Source organism: Phaethon aethereus (assembly GCF_964289735.1).
Source record: "Phaethon aethereus genome assembly, chromosome: Z".
Taxonomy (NCBI): domain Eukaryota; kingdom Metazoa; phylum Chordata; class Aves; order Phaethontiformes; family Phaethontidae; genus Phaethon; species Phaethon aethereus.
Genome location: NC_138577.1, coordinates 1,875,215 through 1,897,692, shown reverse-complemented (window position 1 = coordinate 1,897,692; position 22,478 = coordinate 1,875,215). Strand labels below are relative to the sequence as shown.

The 22,478-nt window shown below is 44.2% G+C and overlaps 1 protein-coding gene across 7 annotated transcripts in view; it reads right to left on the bottom strand.

Moving 5' to 3' along the window:
• The window catches only part of TCF4 (transcription factor 4), a gene marked incomplete at its 3' end in the record, with an annotated part of 234,245 nt that overhangs the window by 146,912 nt on the left and 64,855 nt on the right, over window positions 1–22,478 (bottom strand). For all 7 annotated transcript variants that reach the window (XM_082013467.1, XM_082013469.1, XM_082013472.1 and 4 more), the window contains exons 3-4: window positions 12,626–12,687; window positions 9,976–10,072 (exon numbers count right to left, since the gene is read on the bottom strand). In XM_082013467.1, coding sequence (XP_081869593.1) covers window positions 9,976–10,072; window positions 12,626–12,687 — 159 coding nt within the window. The remainder of the gene's footprint in view (window positions 1–9,975; window positions 10,073–12,625; window positions 12,688–22,478) is intronic.

The window sequence follows — 22,478 nt, the reverse complement described above, 5'->3', positions numbered from 1 at the left end:
TTACCTTCCTTTCTTAAGATTACTTTTTGCCATGCTCACTGTTCTAAATTAGGCCGGTAGTATGCTTTTCATCATATTATTTATTCTTAGCATAGCTATGTAGAATATACTTGCTACACTTGTCTTTCAGTAGGTACCAATTCCCCTTGATGTTGTATATTTACATGACATCTTTCTGTTCCCTATGAAAACAGGTTCTAATATGCAAAGCTAAATGCGAGCTACACTCAGAATGTAACAGCTACAGTTTGCACACCTCAACTTGCTATCACCAGGTTAATTTAGTGCTTTAAAAATTATTACTAGTATTGCCCTGGTTTTAAGCCCGCTTTAACGTTCAGTCAACAACAGTTACTCTGAAGTTTCACTAATATTCTCATGTGTCTTCTTTCTCTTTTTTTTTTTTTTCTTTTTGTTTTGCTGCTAGTTGAAATAAGGAACAATTAAGCAGATTACAGCCATCGGGTCAACTTCTATTGATGCCTGCAAACTTCTTCATGTATTAGTTCCTAAAACAAGCTCTCTCTTCAGATTTTCAGTTACCTTCCGGGTGCTGCTCTGCACACCGTGGGAGATTTGTAATCTCAGCCAATTGCAAGTCTGGGCCAAAACCGGCTTTGGAATCGATTTGCTGGATACGAGATTGACATGAACGTTAAAATTTAGAAAGGAAAAAAAATATTCTCCTAGAACGCACCTTTGGAAAAAACCAAAGCTTGCTGGCAATGTGAACCAGAATCAGGCATCTTCAATTACAGTATCGTATAAAAATGAAAATATAAATAGTAGAAAGGATATGAACATGTTGATATAGATTAGTATATAGATTAGATATTATCAAAGGTATTTAAAAAAACAAAAACACTTGTAACTAAGTTCTTGCTGATCTGTTTGCATAGCTTCCTCATCCAATAATTAATCAAAATGACTTTTTCCAGATAATTCACACACACGTGTGTATATATATACATGCACAATGCCACTCTTAATATTTGATCGCTGGTCTAATTTCTTCTGTATCACATTTAGTCAGCATGTTTGCTTCCCAGAATATCCTTCACCATCACTTCTCGTTCTGTACTCTTTTTAGAGCTATTGAATATGCTCAAGACCACAATCACATAGTAAAAGTTTGCGGAATAAAGAAATGTATCCGAGTACTCTGATTTTAGTTAAAAAGAAATATAATTTAATTAAAGTACTGATGGTTCCTGTTAAATACATGCTCCGTATCTTTTTATTTCACATGGTACAAGGATCAAAGCATGGACCTACCATACCATCAGCCTTGTGTAGTGTGAGAACTGGTGCTGTCCTTAATTCAGACCATATGGTAAAATGTATCTATTGGAATTACTGTACCCTCCTGTCATACCCTTTTTATCATTTTCGTTGGAACTGTTTTATATTTGATTTTGTATATTCTCCACGTCTGACCAAACGTGCTAAACCCAGAGCAGTACTAGTGGCTGAAGGCTGGGGACAAGAACAGAGAAGTCATTACAGAAACTGTCAGAAGTAGCCTCAAGAGAGAATTAAAAATTTAACTACAAAAGTAAAAAAAAATTTTTTTTTTTTTTTCTACAAGACTATCAGGTCTTCCTACAGAAAGCAAAGATAATTTTCTTCTCCGGGACACATCCTTAGATGCAGAGAAAAGCCTTAGAAGAAACCTGTCACAGAAACACAGACAGCAGTTTGTTTTGACCAACAACACGCTGCCAAAGCTCTGCCTTGTGGCTAAACTCGAACGCGGTCTGACGTTAAGGCTCAGCCACCTCTGAGCCCTGACGGTTGCAGCTTTATCTGGTTTTTGTAGGAGAATACACCAAGACCTAACAAAATAAGTTGATTTTATTTAGTTAACGGCTCTACACACTGTGAAGTTCAGACTTAAGGTACATACAGGCTCAGAACTATTATTAATTATCCAGCTAACTCGGCATTGTTTTACGCATTCTGTGCCTTAACTAGAGAGCATAACAAAACCATTGTTTTTGCCTGTTTAACGGACCATGACTGGAGCAGCTATGTAAATGACCTAGTAATTCAACAAATTTGTTTTGTTTCACAGATTTTCCCACATGTATGCTTTCCAGCTGTAATGCAAATCTACTCCGCACCCAGGCCAGTCGTGTCCCCCGGCAGCACGCCGCTACCCTTAGGTGTACGCTCACTGATTACACGACTGCAAACAACTTGGGAAAATACGAAGATTGTAACTAATTTGCAAAGTCAGGTTTTTTGGTAGTGTGTTTTTTGGTTGGTTGGTTGTTTTGTGTTTTTTGGGGTTGGGTTTTTTTGGGGGTTTTTTTGTTTTTTTTAAAAAGCCTACTGATGGTTTTCCTAGTGGGATAAGATTTTCCAGAAATTGATTTTTCCCTCTCCATGAATATTTTGAGGACATCACTTAGAGGTTTCTTTCAATGCTCAAACAGGTGTGAGCACGAATTCCCTCTGCCACCAATATCAACTCAGCTGGAGAACAGCAGCAGCAAATGCTTATTTGAAAGCCAAACTACGTTCATCTATATAAAGGGCAGAAGCTCATTAACCATTAAAGCGCCTTCGGGATGTTACTTTAAAAGCCATTTCCCTATTAATGTGCTCGCAATGCGGAAAAACACAGCGTCTCGAGCAGAGAAACCCGGAGCCTTGGCGGCCAGCTGCCCCACGTAGCTCTGCGCCATCCACGCCTCGGTCAGGCGAAGCCCAGCAGAGGTTTCCGGGCCAGTGCCGCAGCCCGCTTCACCAGGAACGGCAACTGCCCCGGCCGTGCGCGCTCCCTGCTTTTATCTCGGCGCCTGCCGGGCGCACGGCGCGATTCCCGACACCGGGCTCGAAAACCTCCGGCCCCGCAGAAGGTTGCGGCAGAGGAGGGGGCTGGACTGTTAGCAGGAGGACGTTCCTTTCTGCCTCCAGGGACGGTAACTTCAGGCAGTATTTTGCAAACTCACAATTTGTACTCCAAATACAGATCCAATACATTCGCAGTTCCATGCAAATTTTTCACACAGCTTTAGTCTAGGCCATGCTACGCAGAATGCAACCGTCACACAAAATAACTTATTAAAAATGCTTGGACTTGTTTAAGAACAAAATACAATGGAATGTAAACTTCACTGAAAACTATGTAGTACAAAATAATATTTCAATTCTTTGCTCAGTATGCAGACATTAATTGCCACAGTCTACAGTTTCTATTTATACATCTGCTGCTCGTTCCCAAATAAATGGAAATGTCCTTGTAATTTCTTTTCTTCAGGACTGTACGAGAGGCTGGGGCTGAATGCTGAAGCTCAGAATCCTGACTGGCAGCGCTTGCAAGATTGCCTTGCTGCAAAATACATTAACTCTTGATTGGGAACTGTAACACATTTGTACCTACATCTACAAAATGCTTTTCAGCACGGATTTTTTCCTGTTGATTTTGTTCATACGCAAGTAAGACGAGAGAAGCAGCGGGCATATTCCACAACAAGAAGGGATACATGAACCGGTGTCTTCTACAAAGCGCTTTTAAGGCATCTTTCAAGGCCACAGTAAATTGTGTGATTTTCACTGTGTTTATCTTAGAAAGCTAAAGTGCTACATCTAAGCTCCTCAGGTCTCGGCCTTGACACCCTGCATAGCTGAACTCAAACTGTTGCTCAGGGTTATCCAGAAGCACTTCCACTTTGTTGTGCAGAAACCACTAAAACTAATCCAGAAAAAAAGGCTGGAAGAAATCCCGTCCAGCTGTTCCTGGATAGGGGGAAGGAGGAACACGGAGCCTTATCTTACAGTGAAATTTAGATACCTGTCCATTAAAAGAGCAGAACGGCCCAAGTCTGAAATCCGAACTGTTGCTGTTCTGTATTTCAGTCCTTGGAAATGCATTTACAGACCCCTGCTCTCAGAAATATGCAAGGGGGCACACTTATTTCCCAGATTAGCACCATTTTTAAAGTTTGAAGACATTGAAAACAAGATATTTTGGTTGGTGAAACAATTCTAGATTTGGCACAAAAAACTTGACAGATTACTTTTCCTCGATTTAGGTTGAAAAACCTGCCTCAGATCTTCCCTTCTGTACTCACATGGCGATGGGAAGAATAAAACTTAGGTTGGTGGGCATGTATATCCATGCAGCGTTCAACAGAGGAGCGGTAAGGGGAGTTGAGCGAGTTTAGAAATGAACAGAAACACAGAACCAAAAAAGCGGGATACCAGATGCAGATTTGGAGGGACTACATGCCAAACAAGCCAAATAGCTCAAACTTGGCAGCTGAATTCAGGATTTCAGACCTTTCTCTAAGCAGCCCCAAAGCTCCCCCTCCCACCCCGCTGGCAAGCTGGGGAGCACTGCAGCCGTGGGAAGCAGTCCTACTCGGTGGGACCTGTCTTCTCCAGGCCACAGTGGTATCTATAGAAAGAAACAGCAGTGCTGCTCGCGGCCCCAGCACATCTTCCATCCACGACCACGGAGGCAAGTCAAAGGCCTGCTTGTAGTCCAGCGACACCACACTTCAGCTTCCTTTGGGGACGTGGCAGCCATCGTGCTTGAAAAGGAACTCTGATACCAGTGCCCGTCCCCTCCCCAGAAGTACTGCAGCTGGATCCCTACTGCATGCACCCCAAACTGCCCCATTTCCAGGTGGAAACAAGTATGGTCAGATCACTCCTAACATTTTCCAGCTGGCCGGGGAACACCTGGGTGCTCAGCCATTGGGAGAGCACTCAAGGAGGTGACGCTCCAGACCTTTGGACACGCTCGCCTGCCTCGCATTGTCCATTCGGTGACTCCTCCTAAAGCTGCAGGTGCTGGGTTGTGTCAGCTGCACAAACGTAAATACTTTAAATGAAAACTGGAGTCTAGGATTTCCAGTTCTTTGGTTTCTGAAGGCCTTTCCTGACCTTCTTGGTTGTTACAGTCATATTTTCTGTTGTTAAAACTCATCTTAGTTAATGCTACAGCTAGTCAGACAGATTTTTCTGGAAAAGATAGTTCTGTTCGTGATTCCTGAAAATTCACCTTTGACTGCTTTTTTTGAAAGTTGTCACATTTCTGTATGTCACACAGAACTTACACTTTTCCAAATATAATCATTGTTTCTTTGTTTTCTATCCACCATAAGCTACCAGGCTCCTTCAATACTGCATTGGCCTGAAAAGGCTTGGGGAAATAGCAAGAAAAAAGCAGACACCACTAAAATAAATAAGAGGCCACAGAGTGTGTGTTCCCATGACGTGGATGACCCACACGAAGCATCACAACTGTGATTTCCCAAGTGGTGGCATGTTTGGGTGCCACTGAACACAAAAATTGAGAGACCATCAAACCCTTTTGCATTTCAAATTTACAACTGAAAATTACTGGACAGTTTTTGACATTTCCCTCATGGTTCGTCATGTACCTTCGCTTCTCCAGCTGCAAAACGGGAACCAAAGCCACCTGACATAACAGAGGTGGTGTGAAAAAGAATTAATGTTTGTGATGTGCCAGCCACTAACTGAGAAAATCAAAAATCTGCCAGGACGAAATGTAATCTCATTTTAGGAAATGTTGAAATCATTTCTGCAGAAGGTTAAAAAAATAATAATCAGGCTGAGTCAGATACACAGCATGGAAAATTTCATTCCAAATGTTTATAGTTTAGCAATTGAAAGCAAGGCCTTATAATGCTGTGTTGGGTAAACTTAACTAATCTGCAAAAATTCCAGTTCTACTTATAACAACAGTAACAGAATCAAAGCCGTACAGATTAAAAGCAAACGCCACAGCAGTATTCGTACAGACACAAGTGCTATCATAGCATTAAAAATAATATTAAAAATTGGCATATAAATGGAGTATCCAAGGAACTCTGCATGTTTTCCAGACAGTAATTCGTCACATCTCACAACATCCCTGCAAAATATATCGTGCACGTTCTTCAGGCAGATAAATAGGAAGGCACGTTTGAGCACAAAGGCCTAAGGAACTTGCCAAGAGCACGCTGCGGATCTGCGGCCGCGCCGGGCTCCCCAGGAACCCGGGGACGAGCCCTGCCGCCCCAGCCCCCCGCTCCTGTGCCGACACCGCTCCGTCCCTCCAGCTGCGAGAAAACACCGCCACCTCCAAAGCAACAATGCGCAGAGGAAAATTATGACTTGGACATTTTTAAAAGGAAAATGGAAGAAACCAGAGGGGCAAATACTTGCTTTGTGATACAAGTGCCAGTCTCTGGCAAACGCACGCGCCAGCCCTCCCAAAAGCACGTCACGCAAGCGATTGTGTAAAAGCACAACCCGAAGCGGTGCAGCATTGATCTGAAGCAGACAGCCGGGGGGATGTAGGAGTAAGCACTGTATCTGCTCTGCATTTTGTGTTTAGCAACAGAGAAAACAAACACAAGCAGAGATTTTTGTCTTCCCATACTACAACTTCCTACAACTATTAAGAGATCTACATTCAGTGACCTTATGTCCTTTTAGAGAGTATCAAAGCAGTATCAGAAAAATTAAATGCTGTCTTCTAGTTAGTGGCATAGGAACTTTTTCAGTAAGATACATAAAATCACTACTGCGAACACCAGAAATACTACACATAGAGGGGAGGAGCACACAAACTGTCTGTGCAACAAAATAAGAAAAGTGCTTTTGATTTTTTCTCATTTTTATTACATTCAACAAACTGGACTAAAGCAGCTTTGTGCACCTCAAGGCAAGTTTTCTCCCGCAGCAAGTTTCTCCCTACCATACCCTCCGCTGTGACTGCCTGTCCAGTGGGTGGTGGCTGGTGACCGAAAGTGTTCACAACGCTTTACCTTGTGCAGCGTGCCAGCTTAAATTCAGGGTGGTTAGAGCACTTTGAAGCAACACGAACCTAAATATTCCTGGTAGGCAGACCAAGGAGAGGAACTGAATTATAACGAATCAGCAGCTGTCACAATATGACCACAGTAACCAAATCAAAATATCAACCACTAACCCAGATGAGATTCAAAGGTCACCACACAAGCCAGCAGCTTTCTTCAGCAGCGCCTGAAACCTCAACCTAATCCTTGCAGTGAAACGCTCCATTAAGTTACCGGGGGTTTAGAAGCAAGTTACTGTACATTGGCAAACAATTTCGTGTACTAGCAAGATATCCCAAGTGGTAGGACAAGAAACATTCCCAAAGAGCACACCTGGAAACAGGAAAGGCGATGAGAAGCGACACCTGATGTGCCATACCTGTCGCAGCTATCTGCCCGTGCACTTTTCACTGCTGGGCCAAACAACTACTCTTCAGATACTCTTAAGAGTTGTGGGACTCCAGACACACACAAAGCAAGCTGTGTTTGAGTACATGCGAGCAGTAGTTTGAGGAGTTGAGTAACAGCTCTGCGACTTCTCTGCTCCTCCCCACAGGGCTTGCTCCAAAGCCTAAGGCACAGGCTCCCTGCTAGACACTGGCCACGTAAAAATGTATTTTAAAAACAAATATCTGAAAAATGAAATACAATATAAGCCCTCATTTAAGCACGCTCTGCCTGCAAACATATGTGGTTCACAGGTACGGGTTCAGTAATATCCATCCCCAGCAACAACATCTTTCTTGCCTGGAAAACCACCTCAAGTCAGGAGCAACTCCACTCAAGTCGGCGGTACGCACCAGTACAAAACCAGGTCAAGCTGGATGATTGTCAGGTTCTTTACCAGTTGCCAAGAGAAAGAGGAGCATGGAAAGCAAACTACAGTGTGGCTCTGCAAGTGCCAGCTGCATAACACCAGAGTTTATGGGGACCTTTCCTTGGGGGAGTTTGAAGATCTGCCAGGAAAAGGGAAATGATAAAATACATTTGGAGTAACAGGAGTTGGGAGCTGACCACCCGGGCAGCTTCCATCCATGTAAAGAGCATCACCACAATATTTAGATTTTTCCTAAAAATCACAAATAGAGACGCGCAGTGGTCTTTGTTAGGGCAACGCTTCAGACAGGCAGTCCTCCACGGCGGTGGCAGTGCTAGTAGCCACCGCGCGTGTCCCTGTGCCAGCCAAGGGCTTCCGTTCGCGCACGGCACAGAGGCGGACCTGCTGGCCGAGGCCCTCGGAGGTGCCGAGCGGGAGGGAAACGTGCACGCACCCCAGCAGCCCTCCCTGCTCCTCCAGCACCAGCGCCCCGCGCCCAGGAGCAGAGCCGAACTGCGGAGTAAAGGGCTGCCCCAGCAGGGCAAATTAAGAAGAATCCCTCTCGTTCTCAGAGAACAGTATTAAAGCGTGGCTGCAAAGCGCGGTGGGCTGCGGGAGGCAGCTGAGGGCCCCGGCAGCACCGCGTGTTATTGCACAACGAACACGTTTGTCAAAATCTGTTAGTTGCTTGCCGTACGCTTGCACACACGTTAATCCGTGTGCATAAGAACATCACTGGTCTTGCTTCCAGTTGAAATTACCAAATTTCATAAAAAAAAAAATTTTCAGGGCACTTCGGGCATGGCACTGTGTGGACGCGGCCGTGCTGCCCAGGCCACCATCCAGATCGGCAGCGCCACGACTGGGTCGGCCACGGCTGCGTGAGCCCCTCTGATGGTGATGAACTTCTAGAAACATCAGGGCTTCCAAAGTTCCTGATCAGAGCATAACATGGCTTAATTCTTTAACCGGGTGCCTCTGAACATGTTTTTATAAAACAACCGTTTCTTAAAGCAAGTGAAACCAGTATTTTCACTAAGATTGGCAAAAACAATCAGAGGCAGGAATGAGATTCTTCTGTAACCCAAGGGCAGGCAGAAGAGAGACACTTTTAAGTTCTAAAGACTCAAATTAGAGGTTAAACTTGAAAGCACCACGCAGCCCAGTGGGTTTCACAGAAGTGTGTGGCTATTTGCAAAGCGTCTCTGCGCACTACCTAAGCCCCATGGCGTGAGTTAAGAAGGGAGTGTTGAAATTTCCATGCTTTTTTTGGCTTATATTAGACCCTTTAAAACTGCTGTAACCATGTTTTGTACGTGAATACATACAAATGACTACAAGCTCCAACATTGTCCCATATGTTGAACAACTCACAAATATTTCCCAATATTAGAAGACAAGGCATATTTTAGGGACGTATATTAGAGCTGAAGAATGATATATCGCAGTTACAGCTCCATGTTTTTTTTGGCTCACATTCAAGCCTTTAAAGTAAAGCATTTGGTTAGTTCATTGACAACTGCAGAAGAAGGGTGTGATCTTGGCCAAGCATAAGCATTACTAATATTTTTACATCATATATTTACTTTAACCAAACTCATTTATCAACCGTAATTAAAGAAAGTAGCTATCATTCACTTACAAATAATTACAGCCTCTCTTCATACTGCTATGGTGTCTGCTGCTAAGCTTAAATGATTATTCAGGGGTGTCAAAACTTTCTATCATGGGGTGTGGGGTGGAAGGAGGGCCCTTGCCAAACGCCCTGGGCAAAATCTCACTCCTCTAAAGGAGAATAGGCTGCAACTGCCCTCGCCTGAAATCCAGGAGTTTGCGGCTCACAGGTCCCAGCAGGCAGCGATCCATCATGCTCCAAAACAAACAATGGCTTCAGTGTCCCTCACCAGTTATTTATCTGTTCCCTTTTGTGAACATGTATTTATCATATTTTCAGAAACCCTCTTCTACTTTAAAAGTCCGGTTCAGAGGATGTCCTGATTTCCTCTACCAACTGGTCACATCTTTGAAGAGGAACGGCTAAGCCTTAGGAAACGACCATTTACCTCTTTCAACAAATATTGCAGTTACTGCATCCAAAGTCATATCCCTCTCACAGCAAGAAAACACAGTCTGTTCAGTAAACATCAGCGTACATTTTTGAAATTGCATGATAGCTTAAAAAAAAAAAAAAAACCAACAAAATCCATGTTCCCACCCTTATGCCAACTACAGTCAACCCCCAAAAACGAGGATGAGGGACTTAAGCCCTCAGAATTTTATTTCTGGTTCAGTTATTCCACTTTCAAGAACACGGTCAAGTTAGGAAATTTGATTTCTTACTTTGTATTCTGGAATTGACAAAGGGAGGAGAGAGATTGTCATGCGACCCAAGGTCTCTGCTCGCCATATGATCATAGTGAGTCCCATCTCCATAGTTCTGTTAACAAATTGGGAAAAAACACAATTTTACAAGTTTAAATGGCATTTTCCAAAACCTACAGGTCCGTATTTCCCTTCTAAGTTTTAAGTCATCTCTAAGAAATATTGTTCCCTTTATTGTTTTCCCCTATTGATTCTGCTGGAAGTGATATGTTCCAGCAACATTTTTAAAGCTGTTTCAAATTTTTATTTCATTAGTAATTGACTTCAGTTTGCTGTGTGTGGATAACCCTGAATGGGTGACTGAGACGAGGTTTCTGGAATTTCGTGCTGTGCAGTTCAGTGTAAAGCCCTCTCTTAGCATAAAAGTGTTCTTGCCCATAGCGTAGGCAAGAACAGCAAAGGAACACTTCTTTTATTGTTTTGCTTTTTAAATCCATTTTTATATAGAAATTTGCCATCTTAATCACCTCACTGCTATATACATGCACTGGCTTATAAAAAATGTTTTTTCCTCAGTGGGTGTGGAAAGTTATTTCTCACTGAAAATATAACCCTGCATAGCACTCAACCTGCGTGCGTGCAATCCTGCACGCGGCAAGCGAGCGGCAGCGACCCCCTCTTGCCCCGCACAGCCCGGTTACCCCTCAGTACTTGCCTGGGGGTCAGACAGCATCAGACGCTACTCACAGCGTCAAGGACGTACAGAAATCTTGCCAGGATCAGGCCCCTAGTTTTTGAAACAGTCTTGGTGTAACCTTCTGCTTTCAGTCACTCAATTAGTAAAATCTTAAATTTAACTACAAATAGTGGCCAAGCACAGCAGTTATGTAATGTTTTGTTTCTTCGGTTCAGAAGAACTCACAAGAAACTAATTCTCCCAATGTGGAAATACCATCATCATTTTACAAAGAGGGAAAGAGAGAGAGGTCAGGCTGTTTGCAGAATAACTCTGCAAGTTAATGCACAGTCTTGATTGAAACTCCAGAATTCTTCCCAGGCTCGTGCTCTTTTCTTTATATCTCAAAACTTAATTGTACACTCACATTCAAGTTTTTGCATGCATAAATAATTGTGTGTGCAAATTCAGAATTTACTTTTCAAAACATTTTTCCCTAGGAAGCAATACAAGTGTCAAGTAAAAAAAGGGGGTAAAAATAAAACTGACAGATGTGAGCAGTAATGACGTAATGGATGCTAAGCAGGATGGAATAAGAAAAGGTGTTGGGCTTCCCTCCCTCAGCGGCAGGGCCGGGGTCCCCCCGCCACACCATAAATGGGGGACCCCCCTCGGCTGCCCGCGGTGCGGTGCAGCGCCGCAGACATCCACTTAAAACCTCAGCTGGCGTAACGTCCGCCGTGGGCAGGACCTGCCCCGAGGGGAAAGGACGGACCGAGGATGAAGAGGGCCACTGCATTTCTCCTTGCCAGACAGATACTCGAGGGCACACAGCTCCCGGCAGCACTGCTCGCAAGCCCTGATCCTTCATGTTAATTAGAAAACAATTAAAAAGCAATTTAAACAAACTGTTTAAATAAGGGCATAACTAAGAGCGAAGCCACTTTTTGCCCACGTAAGTGTACTTCATGCATTTGCAGGAAGTAAACAGGAACAATCATCTTGGTACTGAAGCACAAGCCGTGCCCAGCCCCGAGGACGGGCGACGCTGCGACACTCCGGCCGGGGATGGCTCGCGACGACCATCGACAGGGCTGCCCACACCGTGCTGCTTGGGAGCGGCAGCGGCTCGGGGCGAACCGCACAGCTGCTCTGCTGGAAATAGCGTTTCTTCCCTACCGAAGTAACCAGCATCCTGATCCTGAGGTGTCTAAAGAATTTGGATAACCATCCACAGCCACAATTGAAATGACTGCCTCCAGCTGTCTTGCAAATCCCAGCAAATGCCGAGTATTGCCGCGCCAGAGAGCGGCTCGGTGGCCGCGTTCCCCGGAGGGGGATCCCACTCGTAGGTGCCTTGGGGTGGAGGCAGCCGGGCTACCTGCCCCGGACCTCATGTGGTGCAAATGCTGGGGGGACACGATGAAACACTCTGCTTTCGCCTGCCCGGCTGCCACTCCCGCCCGAGGAGGAGGGTTTGAAGCCTCCTCCCGGGAGGCACGGAGCAGCTGAGGTGCCCCAGGGGAAGGGCAGGAGCACAGCCCCTCTCCAGCTTTGCTGCCCTGAGCGCGGGCCCTGGGGTGGCCGTGGAGGGGCCGGCAAGCTCCCGCACGGGGACGAGCACTAGCCCTCTGCTGAGGTTTGGTGACACCCGCAACCCCTAAAAAAATCCAACTGCAGAAAATGAAACATTTGGCAACGACAGCCCTGCTCCACCTGCGCTCTGGGTGGTGGCAGTGGCTGATAGGGCCTAGCGAGAAAAAACGGTTAATTAATATTCTCGCTACCTGGTAGCGGTAGCGGAGCAGATGCCAAATTCACTCACAGGATCAGGTTTGAATGTTAAAAAAAGGCAATTTTAAAGAGAAGACAGGCTACAGCCAACTTTGCATGCCCATTTTTCAACGCGATCAGGTGTAAAACTCGTATTTAAGATCGTAAATTTACATATGCAGGAAGTCTGGTTTGGGGAAAAAGATTAGATATACTTACCCTGGATGGACTAGGATGTCCTGTATTCCCCCAGGACCCTGAGCTAGTTCTGTCTTCTACATCTGGGGACAAAAAAGTTCTTTAGGCTTTATTGCAATAATTCTTTCCTTTTGTATAGGCACTTTTAAATTAATGTTTCAAATTAATCTCCTGTTGCCTTTAATTAAGAATCAGGCACAGGGCTACTACGATGGTAGTGGCTTCTGACCCACTGCTTAAATTAACTCATTTAAATTCACAGCAGAAATGAACCGGACCCTCAGGAACCTGAGGTCTGAACATAAAAATTACTGCAGCGGCTCAGTGTTTCTTGACACTTTAAAAAGTGACCGCACTGTACCAGTTAAAGTCCTGTCAAAATCTCCAGCACAAAAATAGGTATTGTCAAACAGCAAAAATAAAGCGTGACAGAACAGACGAAACCTCGTAGAGGTTACCTTAGAGTAAGGCATGTTTGGGGTGCCTCACCACCTCATCTAGGCTTCTACTGCAGAAAAGCGTTTAAGAACATGTTTATATCTCACAAAAAACACATTTCTGAAGCTAAGCACAGAGGGGGTATTTCTGTTTTTTCCTCTATTGTTTGATAGAAAATTCACTGCAATCCTTGAGAGACTCTCCAGTCACTTCAGACAGCCCATTCAGGCCGCTTTTCACCATTTTTCCCCTCCCTTTGAAAGGGTATCTCTAGGAATAATACGTCCCATGGCATATGTGCCAAGAGGTGGCGAAACCTGCCGCTTAGGGTATGGACCAAAGAACCAGGACTGCTACAAGCTCCTCTTAACTGCAGCGACACACAGAGATGTCGCAGCCTGCCATTTTCTTGTGTGCATTTTACCCGGGCACCGAGGGGACAGCTTGACAGTCACCCCAGGAAGGCGGGGTGAGCTTTGCTAGCCAGCCACTGCAGCCTGCTTCCCCGTCACGGCTTGCAGGGGGCTAGCTAGACTGCAACACTACATCTGTCCTCAAGAAAAGCAGGTCACAGACACATTTTGCATATGAACGCTCTCCACATTTCACAATTCCCAGTATTTTTTCTCTGATGCAACTATTCTTATTCTACTTCCCTCAAGACTTTCCCAGTATTGTCAATTAAGCCAGTTTATTGTTACTATAACTTCCTTGTAACGCTGTATTTTCTTTCAAACATGGAGCCTAAAAAAAACCAAACAAAAAAATCCCCAAACAACAAAAAACCCACAGTAATTTCTTCCAAAAACACCCCAGCTGCCCAGGGCTGTCTCTCTCGGGTACCCTAAGCTATGATGTTCACCTCCAGGATGGCCACGCGACTTCTGAGGTTGCACCAAGGCCCCAAAGAAGTCCACCAACCCAACTCCGCAGGCTACCGCTGAGGTAGAAGGCAGAAGATCCTCTGCAGCGCGCTCAAGTACGCCGGGATACGCTTGCACAACCGCTGCCATCATGAAATCTTTACTAAAATGAGTTGGGAGTCTCCTGAGACCTTCCACTTGGCTAAAAACTTAATGGCTAAACGTAACACCGTTTCAGACAGACACTTGTGCACAGGTTTAATGGAAGCCTGTGAATAATTCCACTGAAATCATAGTTCACTCTCATGTTAATTCAAGTAACTGAGATCACTCATGCTTAACATTAAGCACATCCTTTAGTGCATCGATGGACAGGACCATACCGCTTAAATCCATTACTTTTTTACTTACACTATGTTAAACATCAGGAAGTGTGATTGACATTGATCTACAACAGTATTATTGCACATTTTAGTGCTATTTTCCAACTTACTCCTGTGTACCCACTAGCATCCTAATGAAATACTAATATTGCTTGCCTTTTGCCATGCACAAACCGTAGCTTTAATCTAATTGGAAAAAAATACATATTTGGTTTTGCTGGCTAGAGAAACTTTCTCTGAGTGTTGCCGAAGACTACACACAGGAGCGCGGTATTCCCCTTTCCACCTGTGCATTGGTTCATCCAGGCTTCCAGGTTCGGTGGGAACTTCAGCTGTCTGAGAAACAGGTATGGTCATTAGCACTTTATGCTGGTGCTGCGACCAAAACTGGTTGATTTCCAAGATTAAAAAGAAAAAACAAAACAGCCCACACATTTGTATAGTTTAATACTTTCCCCCAATTACAGTTCCTATTATCTCAATAACAGATGAACGTGTTAATAGCACAAGACACTCTTAGGTAAATATTTAATTAAGCTCCAAAAAAAGAAAGAAAATGTGTATCATTTACCTGACAGATCAGATCAACCATTCTATTAGGTTAATTAGGCATATTTTTAAAAATCATTTGTGTTATGTAACAGGCAATTAACTCTGTAGAGCCCCGATCCATTGCCTGCTAAAAATCAGTGGATATTACCCCATTGGCTTTGATGGGCATCGTCCCAACCTCCAAAAGCACAGCTTCCAAAAACCCCTCCGCGAGCAGAACAGCTCAGCCCTCGGGAACAGCACGGGGGGGAGCGGGTGGCAGCTCTGCGCCCGCCTCCCGAGAGGTGTTAAGCCCAGCACCCGCAGGCTGGGCTTCAGCCCTGTCCTGCCCTCGACGCCCTCGCGCAGACCCACGGGGCCGCTCGTGCGCGTGTCAAACAGAGAGCGAAGGACACAGCAACGCCAGCAAAGGGCTCTGCGCGGAGCGACGCGGGGCAAGGCTGCGTTATTCACACAGCTCCCTGTTCAAAACTTCATTTATTAACGTACCTATTTTCTGTAAAAGTCAGCTAATCCAAAATAAAACATGTTATCAAGGCCCCTTACGCTCGCTCACGGCCAGCGATGGGAGCAAGATTTACATGCCAACAAAGGTTTTCAGATTGCTATACTGTACATTTTAATTTACATTTTAAGAATATAGGTGCCGTGGTCTTGGGCACTTTAATGCTCACCTAAAATAACACACTTCAGGGCTGTGTTTTGAGCAGTAACACTTCTCTTGTGCTCAGTGCCCAAGAGGGACAGCACGGTGGGAGAGGGGCATCCCCACATGAGCCCAGGCAAGGGGCGCGCTCGGTTGCTGAGCTCTTTCCTTTGGGAGCCCATCACCCAGCTCCAGCCAAGGGTCTTCACTCATCCCCTCCACTGGTGCTGGGCTGATACGTGCAATTTAACCCACTCATGGTGACTCCCGAGTCATGCTCTTCAAAAAGCTTTTTTTCAGGCACAGAGAAGGGGCACCCACACTCCCAAAGATGCCCGCTACTTTCCAGCGGCACACGGAAATACTGGCTTCATGGCCAGCCACTGGATGGTCCCAATGATGTGAAAGAAACCGCTTATAGTTAAACATACATTTTTGTGGTGAGCTGAATTCCCACCGGCTGTCCTTTCTGGTATTCTTTGCTGCATTATCCCTACCCCTCCCTCAAGCTAAGCATGCCAATGACCAGAGGGCACTATCAGATGCTTAAAATAACACAGGAACAACGCATACCTCAGGGCTGGGGTATTCCTCTTCTCTGGGCACACCAAACATTAACTCAGACAACAAGTCCTGCCTAGGCAGGAGGGACACTTTGGGGGATACGTCAGGGGAAGACAGACATCAAAGGTACACAGACATCATTCTACATACCCAAATACACTATAGTGGGTGGAGGTTAGGAGGCTAATGTCACAGGACAATTCGTAACATTTGCCTAGACTCCAAAATTTTTACCAGTCTGAAATTTGGCTGAAAACTCCTTGCACTCTACCTTGCTTTAATGTGAGTCCATATAATGCTCAAGTTCTTCCACCAAAGTTCAAAGTTCTGGACTCTGATCAGAAAATGACAAGCAATGGCTCTTATGTCTTATCTTCAGGGGTTGCATCTTAGCTTTCGACCAATTTTCTTTGTATTTAGACTTAAATGTGCAAACTACACTATATTACTCTGCAAAACATCAATGAGAAGGCTTAATTAAGTAACACTGACAGATAAATCCATTTCTTTCACAGTAATCAAATCAAAGCAGGTTGACATAACACAGGAACTTAATACAGTTATTCCCTTGTAATTGGAAAAAGGCCCTTTGCTTCTCATTAAAGCAATCTTCTGGGTATTGGCATAATAAGAAGGCTCAGGGCTTTAATACTGCCCTATAAAAGCCCCAAGATACAGACCCCTTAAGCAAACATGCCAGATTATCTAATTCCTTGATCACAGTGGAACATGTAGTTATTGTTTTAAACTACTAATTCTTTATCTCAGCTACAGAAAAAAAGAAAGACCTTGGTCTAAAACACGTATCACGAAGCTCTATAAAAATGCAAGCTCTAGCTGGGGAAAAAAGATGTATTTTCAAAAAAAACCAACCATCAAACCCTAGATCTTCAGCTGGGAAACTGAGAGCTTAGCAAGATAAAAATTGTTCTTTGACATAAAAGGCTATAAAGAGCAAATAATAAAATATAGTTTTATTGCACTTGTGAATTTGCTGGAAACTGGCAGCGGAGCTAGCCAAAGCCTTCCCGCTGTTGCCGTGTTGGTACCACAGCTGTCTCCCACTGCCCCCGCCATCACCACGCAGAAGGCAGCAATTGCCTGTGAACCCTCAGAGAGACACAACTTTTCCTTCGGCCTGCAAGCAGATTCGGAGCGTCAGGGGAGCGGGTTCAGCGCCCGCGTGATGGGTTATGCCGTGCACAGAGCTCTCAACTGCTCCACGTGGCCAGGAAGGGGTTATGTGGTGGGGTACAGCACTGGAGTGCTCGATGAACAGATGGGCATCTGCACCTCACATGCGCGCTCCTTGTCTCTTTTCCTCTCGTTTACAAGTATTCTCTTAGTGTGATCCAGTGAGCTATCGACAGTCAAAAGCCAGCTAACTCCTGTCCCCCTCTACCCAGCCCTCAAATCAACAGCACTTCTCCCTCAGCAGAAAAGAAAAACACCTCACTAATTACTACCTAGTTAATCTAGCCTAGTTTACTAATAATTCAGTACGACAGATATTGCAAGAAGGTTTGTAAGCTCCTAAACCTAATTCCGGAAATTTATTATGTACCCTGTAAGTACGGCCACTTAGCTAATTAGGACAGTGAAACCCTAATGACACCAAAGTCAATGCAAAATTCTCCAGTGACTTATTCTCAGAACTTGGATTTATCCCAGAGTGCCTAAACTTGAACACATATGTAATTTTCTCCAGAACCTGGCTCCTGTAAATTAACCTCACTTAATCACAAGCATTAGGCAATGTGACATTACAAAAAGCAAATCATCACCGACAGCTTCGGCCAGTTTTTCAGAACACGATTCATACGTGATTAATACAGTGTGATTTAAATAACTAAAGCTTCACTCAGCATCTCAAATTCTACCTAGAAGTACTGAAACGGGCATTTAAATGGAGTCAAACCACTCTGAGCATTTTAAGCAAAGAACGTGGGAAACGCATATTCAACTGAATCCAGAAAAGATGTTCAGTGCTATAGACCAAGATTGGTGGGATTCATATGATCTAGGGAAAAAAAGTATTGCAATCCACATTGATTACACCCCTGTTTTGGAGGGTAGCGCAACTTCAGCGAGGCCACTAATGCTTAAGGACATAGGGAGAAATCCAGAGAATTGATTTTGGGGCCAAAACCTGCATTTCTACAACGGAACGAGTTCCAGAAAGGCTGGCAGCTTTCTGTTCCAGAAAGCCAGCTAACCCTAAAAGTACTTTTCAGCAGCTTGCAGAGTTCCGCTTCTTGCACCAAGGTTCCCTTGACAACTAAAAGAAGGGGGATGCTTTGGGAGCCCCCACGCAGGGCACGAGGCTCCGAGACCCTCCAGCAGCAAGGGTGAGAGATGCTCACGCTCAGCCCAGACCTCCTGGTGCTCCCCATCTGTTAAGTAGACTCCAAACATGCCCAGCAAATACAGACAGGAGCGAGTTAAGCAAAAACACAGCGATACCATCACAGTCCACCGTGAAGGCGGAGGTCTGAGCACTCCAGCGTGCAGGCGATCACCACTGCACCTCCACCACCCGCCTGTGCTTTACAGAAGCACCAGCCTGATCCTCAGCTGTCTTCAAACAGCCTCCGTGCTCAGGATGTCAAATGAATAAAGGTGATTAATACGCACCTCCCAGCTCCAGAAAAGGAAAGAAGTTCAGAATTAGGTGACCTGAAGGGCAACCTACTGCCTAATATATGTAATTTCAGATTACTTTCACGGCAGGCCACCAGCTCTGACATGCTGTGTGACTCTCAGGCCAACACCTACTCTATTTTAAGGGGCATAAACTGGAGGCACCATGTAAAGCTGCTTGACCTTGGTTGTAATGCCCAGTCCCTTGAACTTTCTTTAGCAGAAGTTTCACTGAATCCCTTGAGGTGCTCCCAGAGACTTTAGAAATAGAAAAATTAATATTTTTTCTGGAAAAAAAATACCCCAAGCCCACAAAAAACACCAAACTCCTCTTTACAGGAATAATCCAAACAAATACTTAGGAAGCCATCCAAAACTGTAGTAATAACACAGGACAATAAACTAGATGACTCTGGAACATAATTTTGTTTGAACCTCCCACCACCTCCAATAACAAATTTGGGCACATACATAAAATCTTAAAATCACAGGCTGGAAAATTATATTCTCATGCTTTACTCTGGTAAACAGCAACACAGACATCACAGGCATTTTGCACTATAGAGAGTTGGGAGAAAAAAAAAAAAAGAGACTCAGACTAGCAAAAGTAACTAAGAACTGTTTCGAAAAAAGAGGTGCCATTTGAAAGATGATACATATGAAAAACCCAGGTAAAAAGAAGTATGGACCTGGTCTTAGACACAGTAACAGCAGTCTGGCAACTAGGTGAACTAACAGAACAAAAAAAAAGTCACAGTGGTGGATCTTGTAATTTTGTAGCAAATCTGATTAGGAATGTGGATTTCTCCACCATTCATACATACATGCTGCTTAACTATGCATCACATGGGATCAAGCTTCCCACTGGAGTGAAGGGAATGGGAGGTTGGGATTTGCAGCAGGAGAGTGTTTCTGGTTCCCACCATCGGACTGAGCAGTATTTTGAGCAATTTTGTGAGAAAACAGGCATTCAGCTGGCATCATACTCAGTCTGGCATTATTCAAGGGGGGGAACTGAGGATGTTTATTAAAGCACACAGATCACTACCCCAACCTTTCCACACAAAACCAGAGCATGCTCACAACCTCTTGCCATACCCTATGATGCTTTCTAGAGCGTGAAGGTGTTTCATGGTGAACTCCAAGAGCCTTAGCCTCACTCCACCTTTCCAACACCATCATCCCAGCACATGTGTAAAGACGCAAAGGAAGCAACCTAACCACTATGCTCATACGCATCTATCTAGCTATCTATGAACTTTTCTAGATGTTCAAATAGTTCAGTGAGCAGAAAGAGCAAACTCAGTTTTCACTGGCTAAACCTCCTTGCTATGAAGGGAAAGGGGTGAAATTCTACTTCCGTATGAGTTTTTCATTTGATTTCAATCAAGACTATAATGTAGTCTTCAGTATTTGCATTCCCTTAATTTAGAATAAACAATATTTCACATTTAAACCAGCAACATTCAGAGAAGCAGCACAATCAAAATCATGACATTTAACAAATGTCCTAATAGAGGTGCTGAGCGAGCAGCCTGTACTCAGAAGTCTGCCTGTGAAAAATTTGGCCTTTATCTACCATGTTCAGAGCAAGAAATACAGAATTATGTTTCTTTAACTCAGTCCATGCCATATTCTTTAAAAGGACCTGAATAAACTACATATCAAGCCAAAGATAATTCTTGAAGAATGGTCATTTCATGTGCATAAGTGCAAAGTAGTATTTATTGATATAGTTACTTGTCTTTGTGGATCTAAAATAGAATTGCATTAACTAATTACAAAATACTGTAACAAACTTGAAAAATATTTTAACATACAAGAGCATTAAAATGACTTTTTAATCTTTTGTGAATAATCAGAGCATGTATTTCAGAGAAGCCAAGTGCTGAGTTCCTGAATTTACCTATAAAGCATGTGGGATCAGTTGTGGAAGACCAGAGTGAAAGGAATATCTTCCAAATGCTCACTGGTGAACTCAAAGTCAAATTCAAGATGACTTTCCAAAGAAGAAAGGTAATATACTGTACTCAAATTATTGCATTTGCTTAACCTCCCCCCAAAATGCTGTAATGTATTTGCATTGGGAAAAAGATGCCAAGGAAAATGGTGGTTCCTTCCCACAGCGTGACTCCAGCACACGAAGAGTGGGCGTCTTCTGGACACCGCACTTGTGTCAGGCAAGCCTTTCTGCTTCAGCGCCAAGGGTAGCTGGTGACATGCACCAGCCTGCCATCCATCACAGGCCAGTGCAGGTGGCCTGGCAGTCTTTCCCGGCCTTGACCTCTATAAATCTCCCAGCCTTCACACCCTGCACACCCATCTCCCCCATCCATGCCTGCTTGCACAGAGGGCTGCGATTCTGAGATGGATACAGAAAGTCTAGCTTCTCCAGAAGTAAACAGCTGAAGAGCAGATGAAGAGGTAACTGGAAGAACTGAACAAGGTCCAAGCCTTTGTCCACCAGAAGGACTGGGCTAGCAAGGGCTTCTGGTTCAGGCCATCATTTCATTTGTACCACCATAAAGTCAGGGTAACATGTTGTTACACACTGTGCTCTCCCCAGCAGACAATCAGATGGCACAGAAGACACCAGAAGGACTGCAAACGAAAATCCAGCAGTCACAGCGGTATGGAAATATGGCACAGGAGCACGGAGAAGGGTAACCAAGCTGGCTAAGAGGAGCAGGAGTGACAACTGAGGAGGACAGGAAGGGGTAGCCTACACTTACTGGGGAAAGGGTGTTCAGAGCTATAAAAAAATCCCCCCCCCGGACTGGCTTTTACAGTACCAGTTTGGGTGACAGGGGAGAACAAAAGGATGCCCCCCACCCTTGCCAGCAGCAGATAACAAGAGCAGTTTGCCTTAAAGGAAAAGCTAGACCCTGTTTTTTTTTTTTACCACATTAGCTCAAAAAAGCTGATGGCTGTTCTGTTCCTGGGACAGCGGGTGCTCCTTCATGGACCCAGACAGAGTTGGGGTTATTAAGGTGGGTTCGTGATATGGGCTGATCCCTGAGGGGTCCTCAACATTGAGATCTCTGAAGAAAGTTGTTTGGAGAAAGATAATGGAAAGAGTGTGAATTACAAAACATCAGCTACTTTTTGTATAATTTTAACACAGAGAATCAAAGATATTCTTATATGCTAAAAATATATTAAAAAAAACAAAAAATCTGCTAAAATACTGAACATGTGCAGCAAGCAGTGGTCTGTTTGCAAAACAGGTTTTTCACCCCTGCAGTAATTCAGCCAGTGTATCTTCACCTGCATCAGTAAACCCTTTCATGCTAACCCTGAGTACTTTCCCCAGAAGAGACTGCCAACCGTGTTGATTTGCTGACATGATCTAAAACACACAGAATAGTAAATGGAGACAAATGTCTTCAGATTTGAATTTTATCTTCAAGGGGGGAAAAAAGTATATTAAATAGTATATTAACCAATGAAAGTAATTTTAGATGAGATTTAACAGTCAAAATATCCTCAAATGAGAAGGACTGAGATCGCTACACGGAAGAGACTTTTTGTACACATGCCGCACTAACACATGATTAGCATTTCTCATTGTATGAATTACAGTTGTGTCGAAAAGGAGAAGGGTGGGAAAAATCCTAGACTCTAATTATGATTATCATACTTAGACAAGTGTGATAAACAGAGACTTCGGGATCGCTATTTCCTCTTTGTGCTCTGAAGCACCTTACAAACAGTACATCAGATACTGCTCATACAAATTAAGGTAAACACACTAATTTTGTGGATTGAGACTTTCTCTGCTGTTTTGT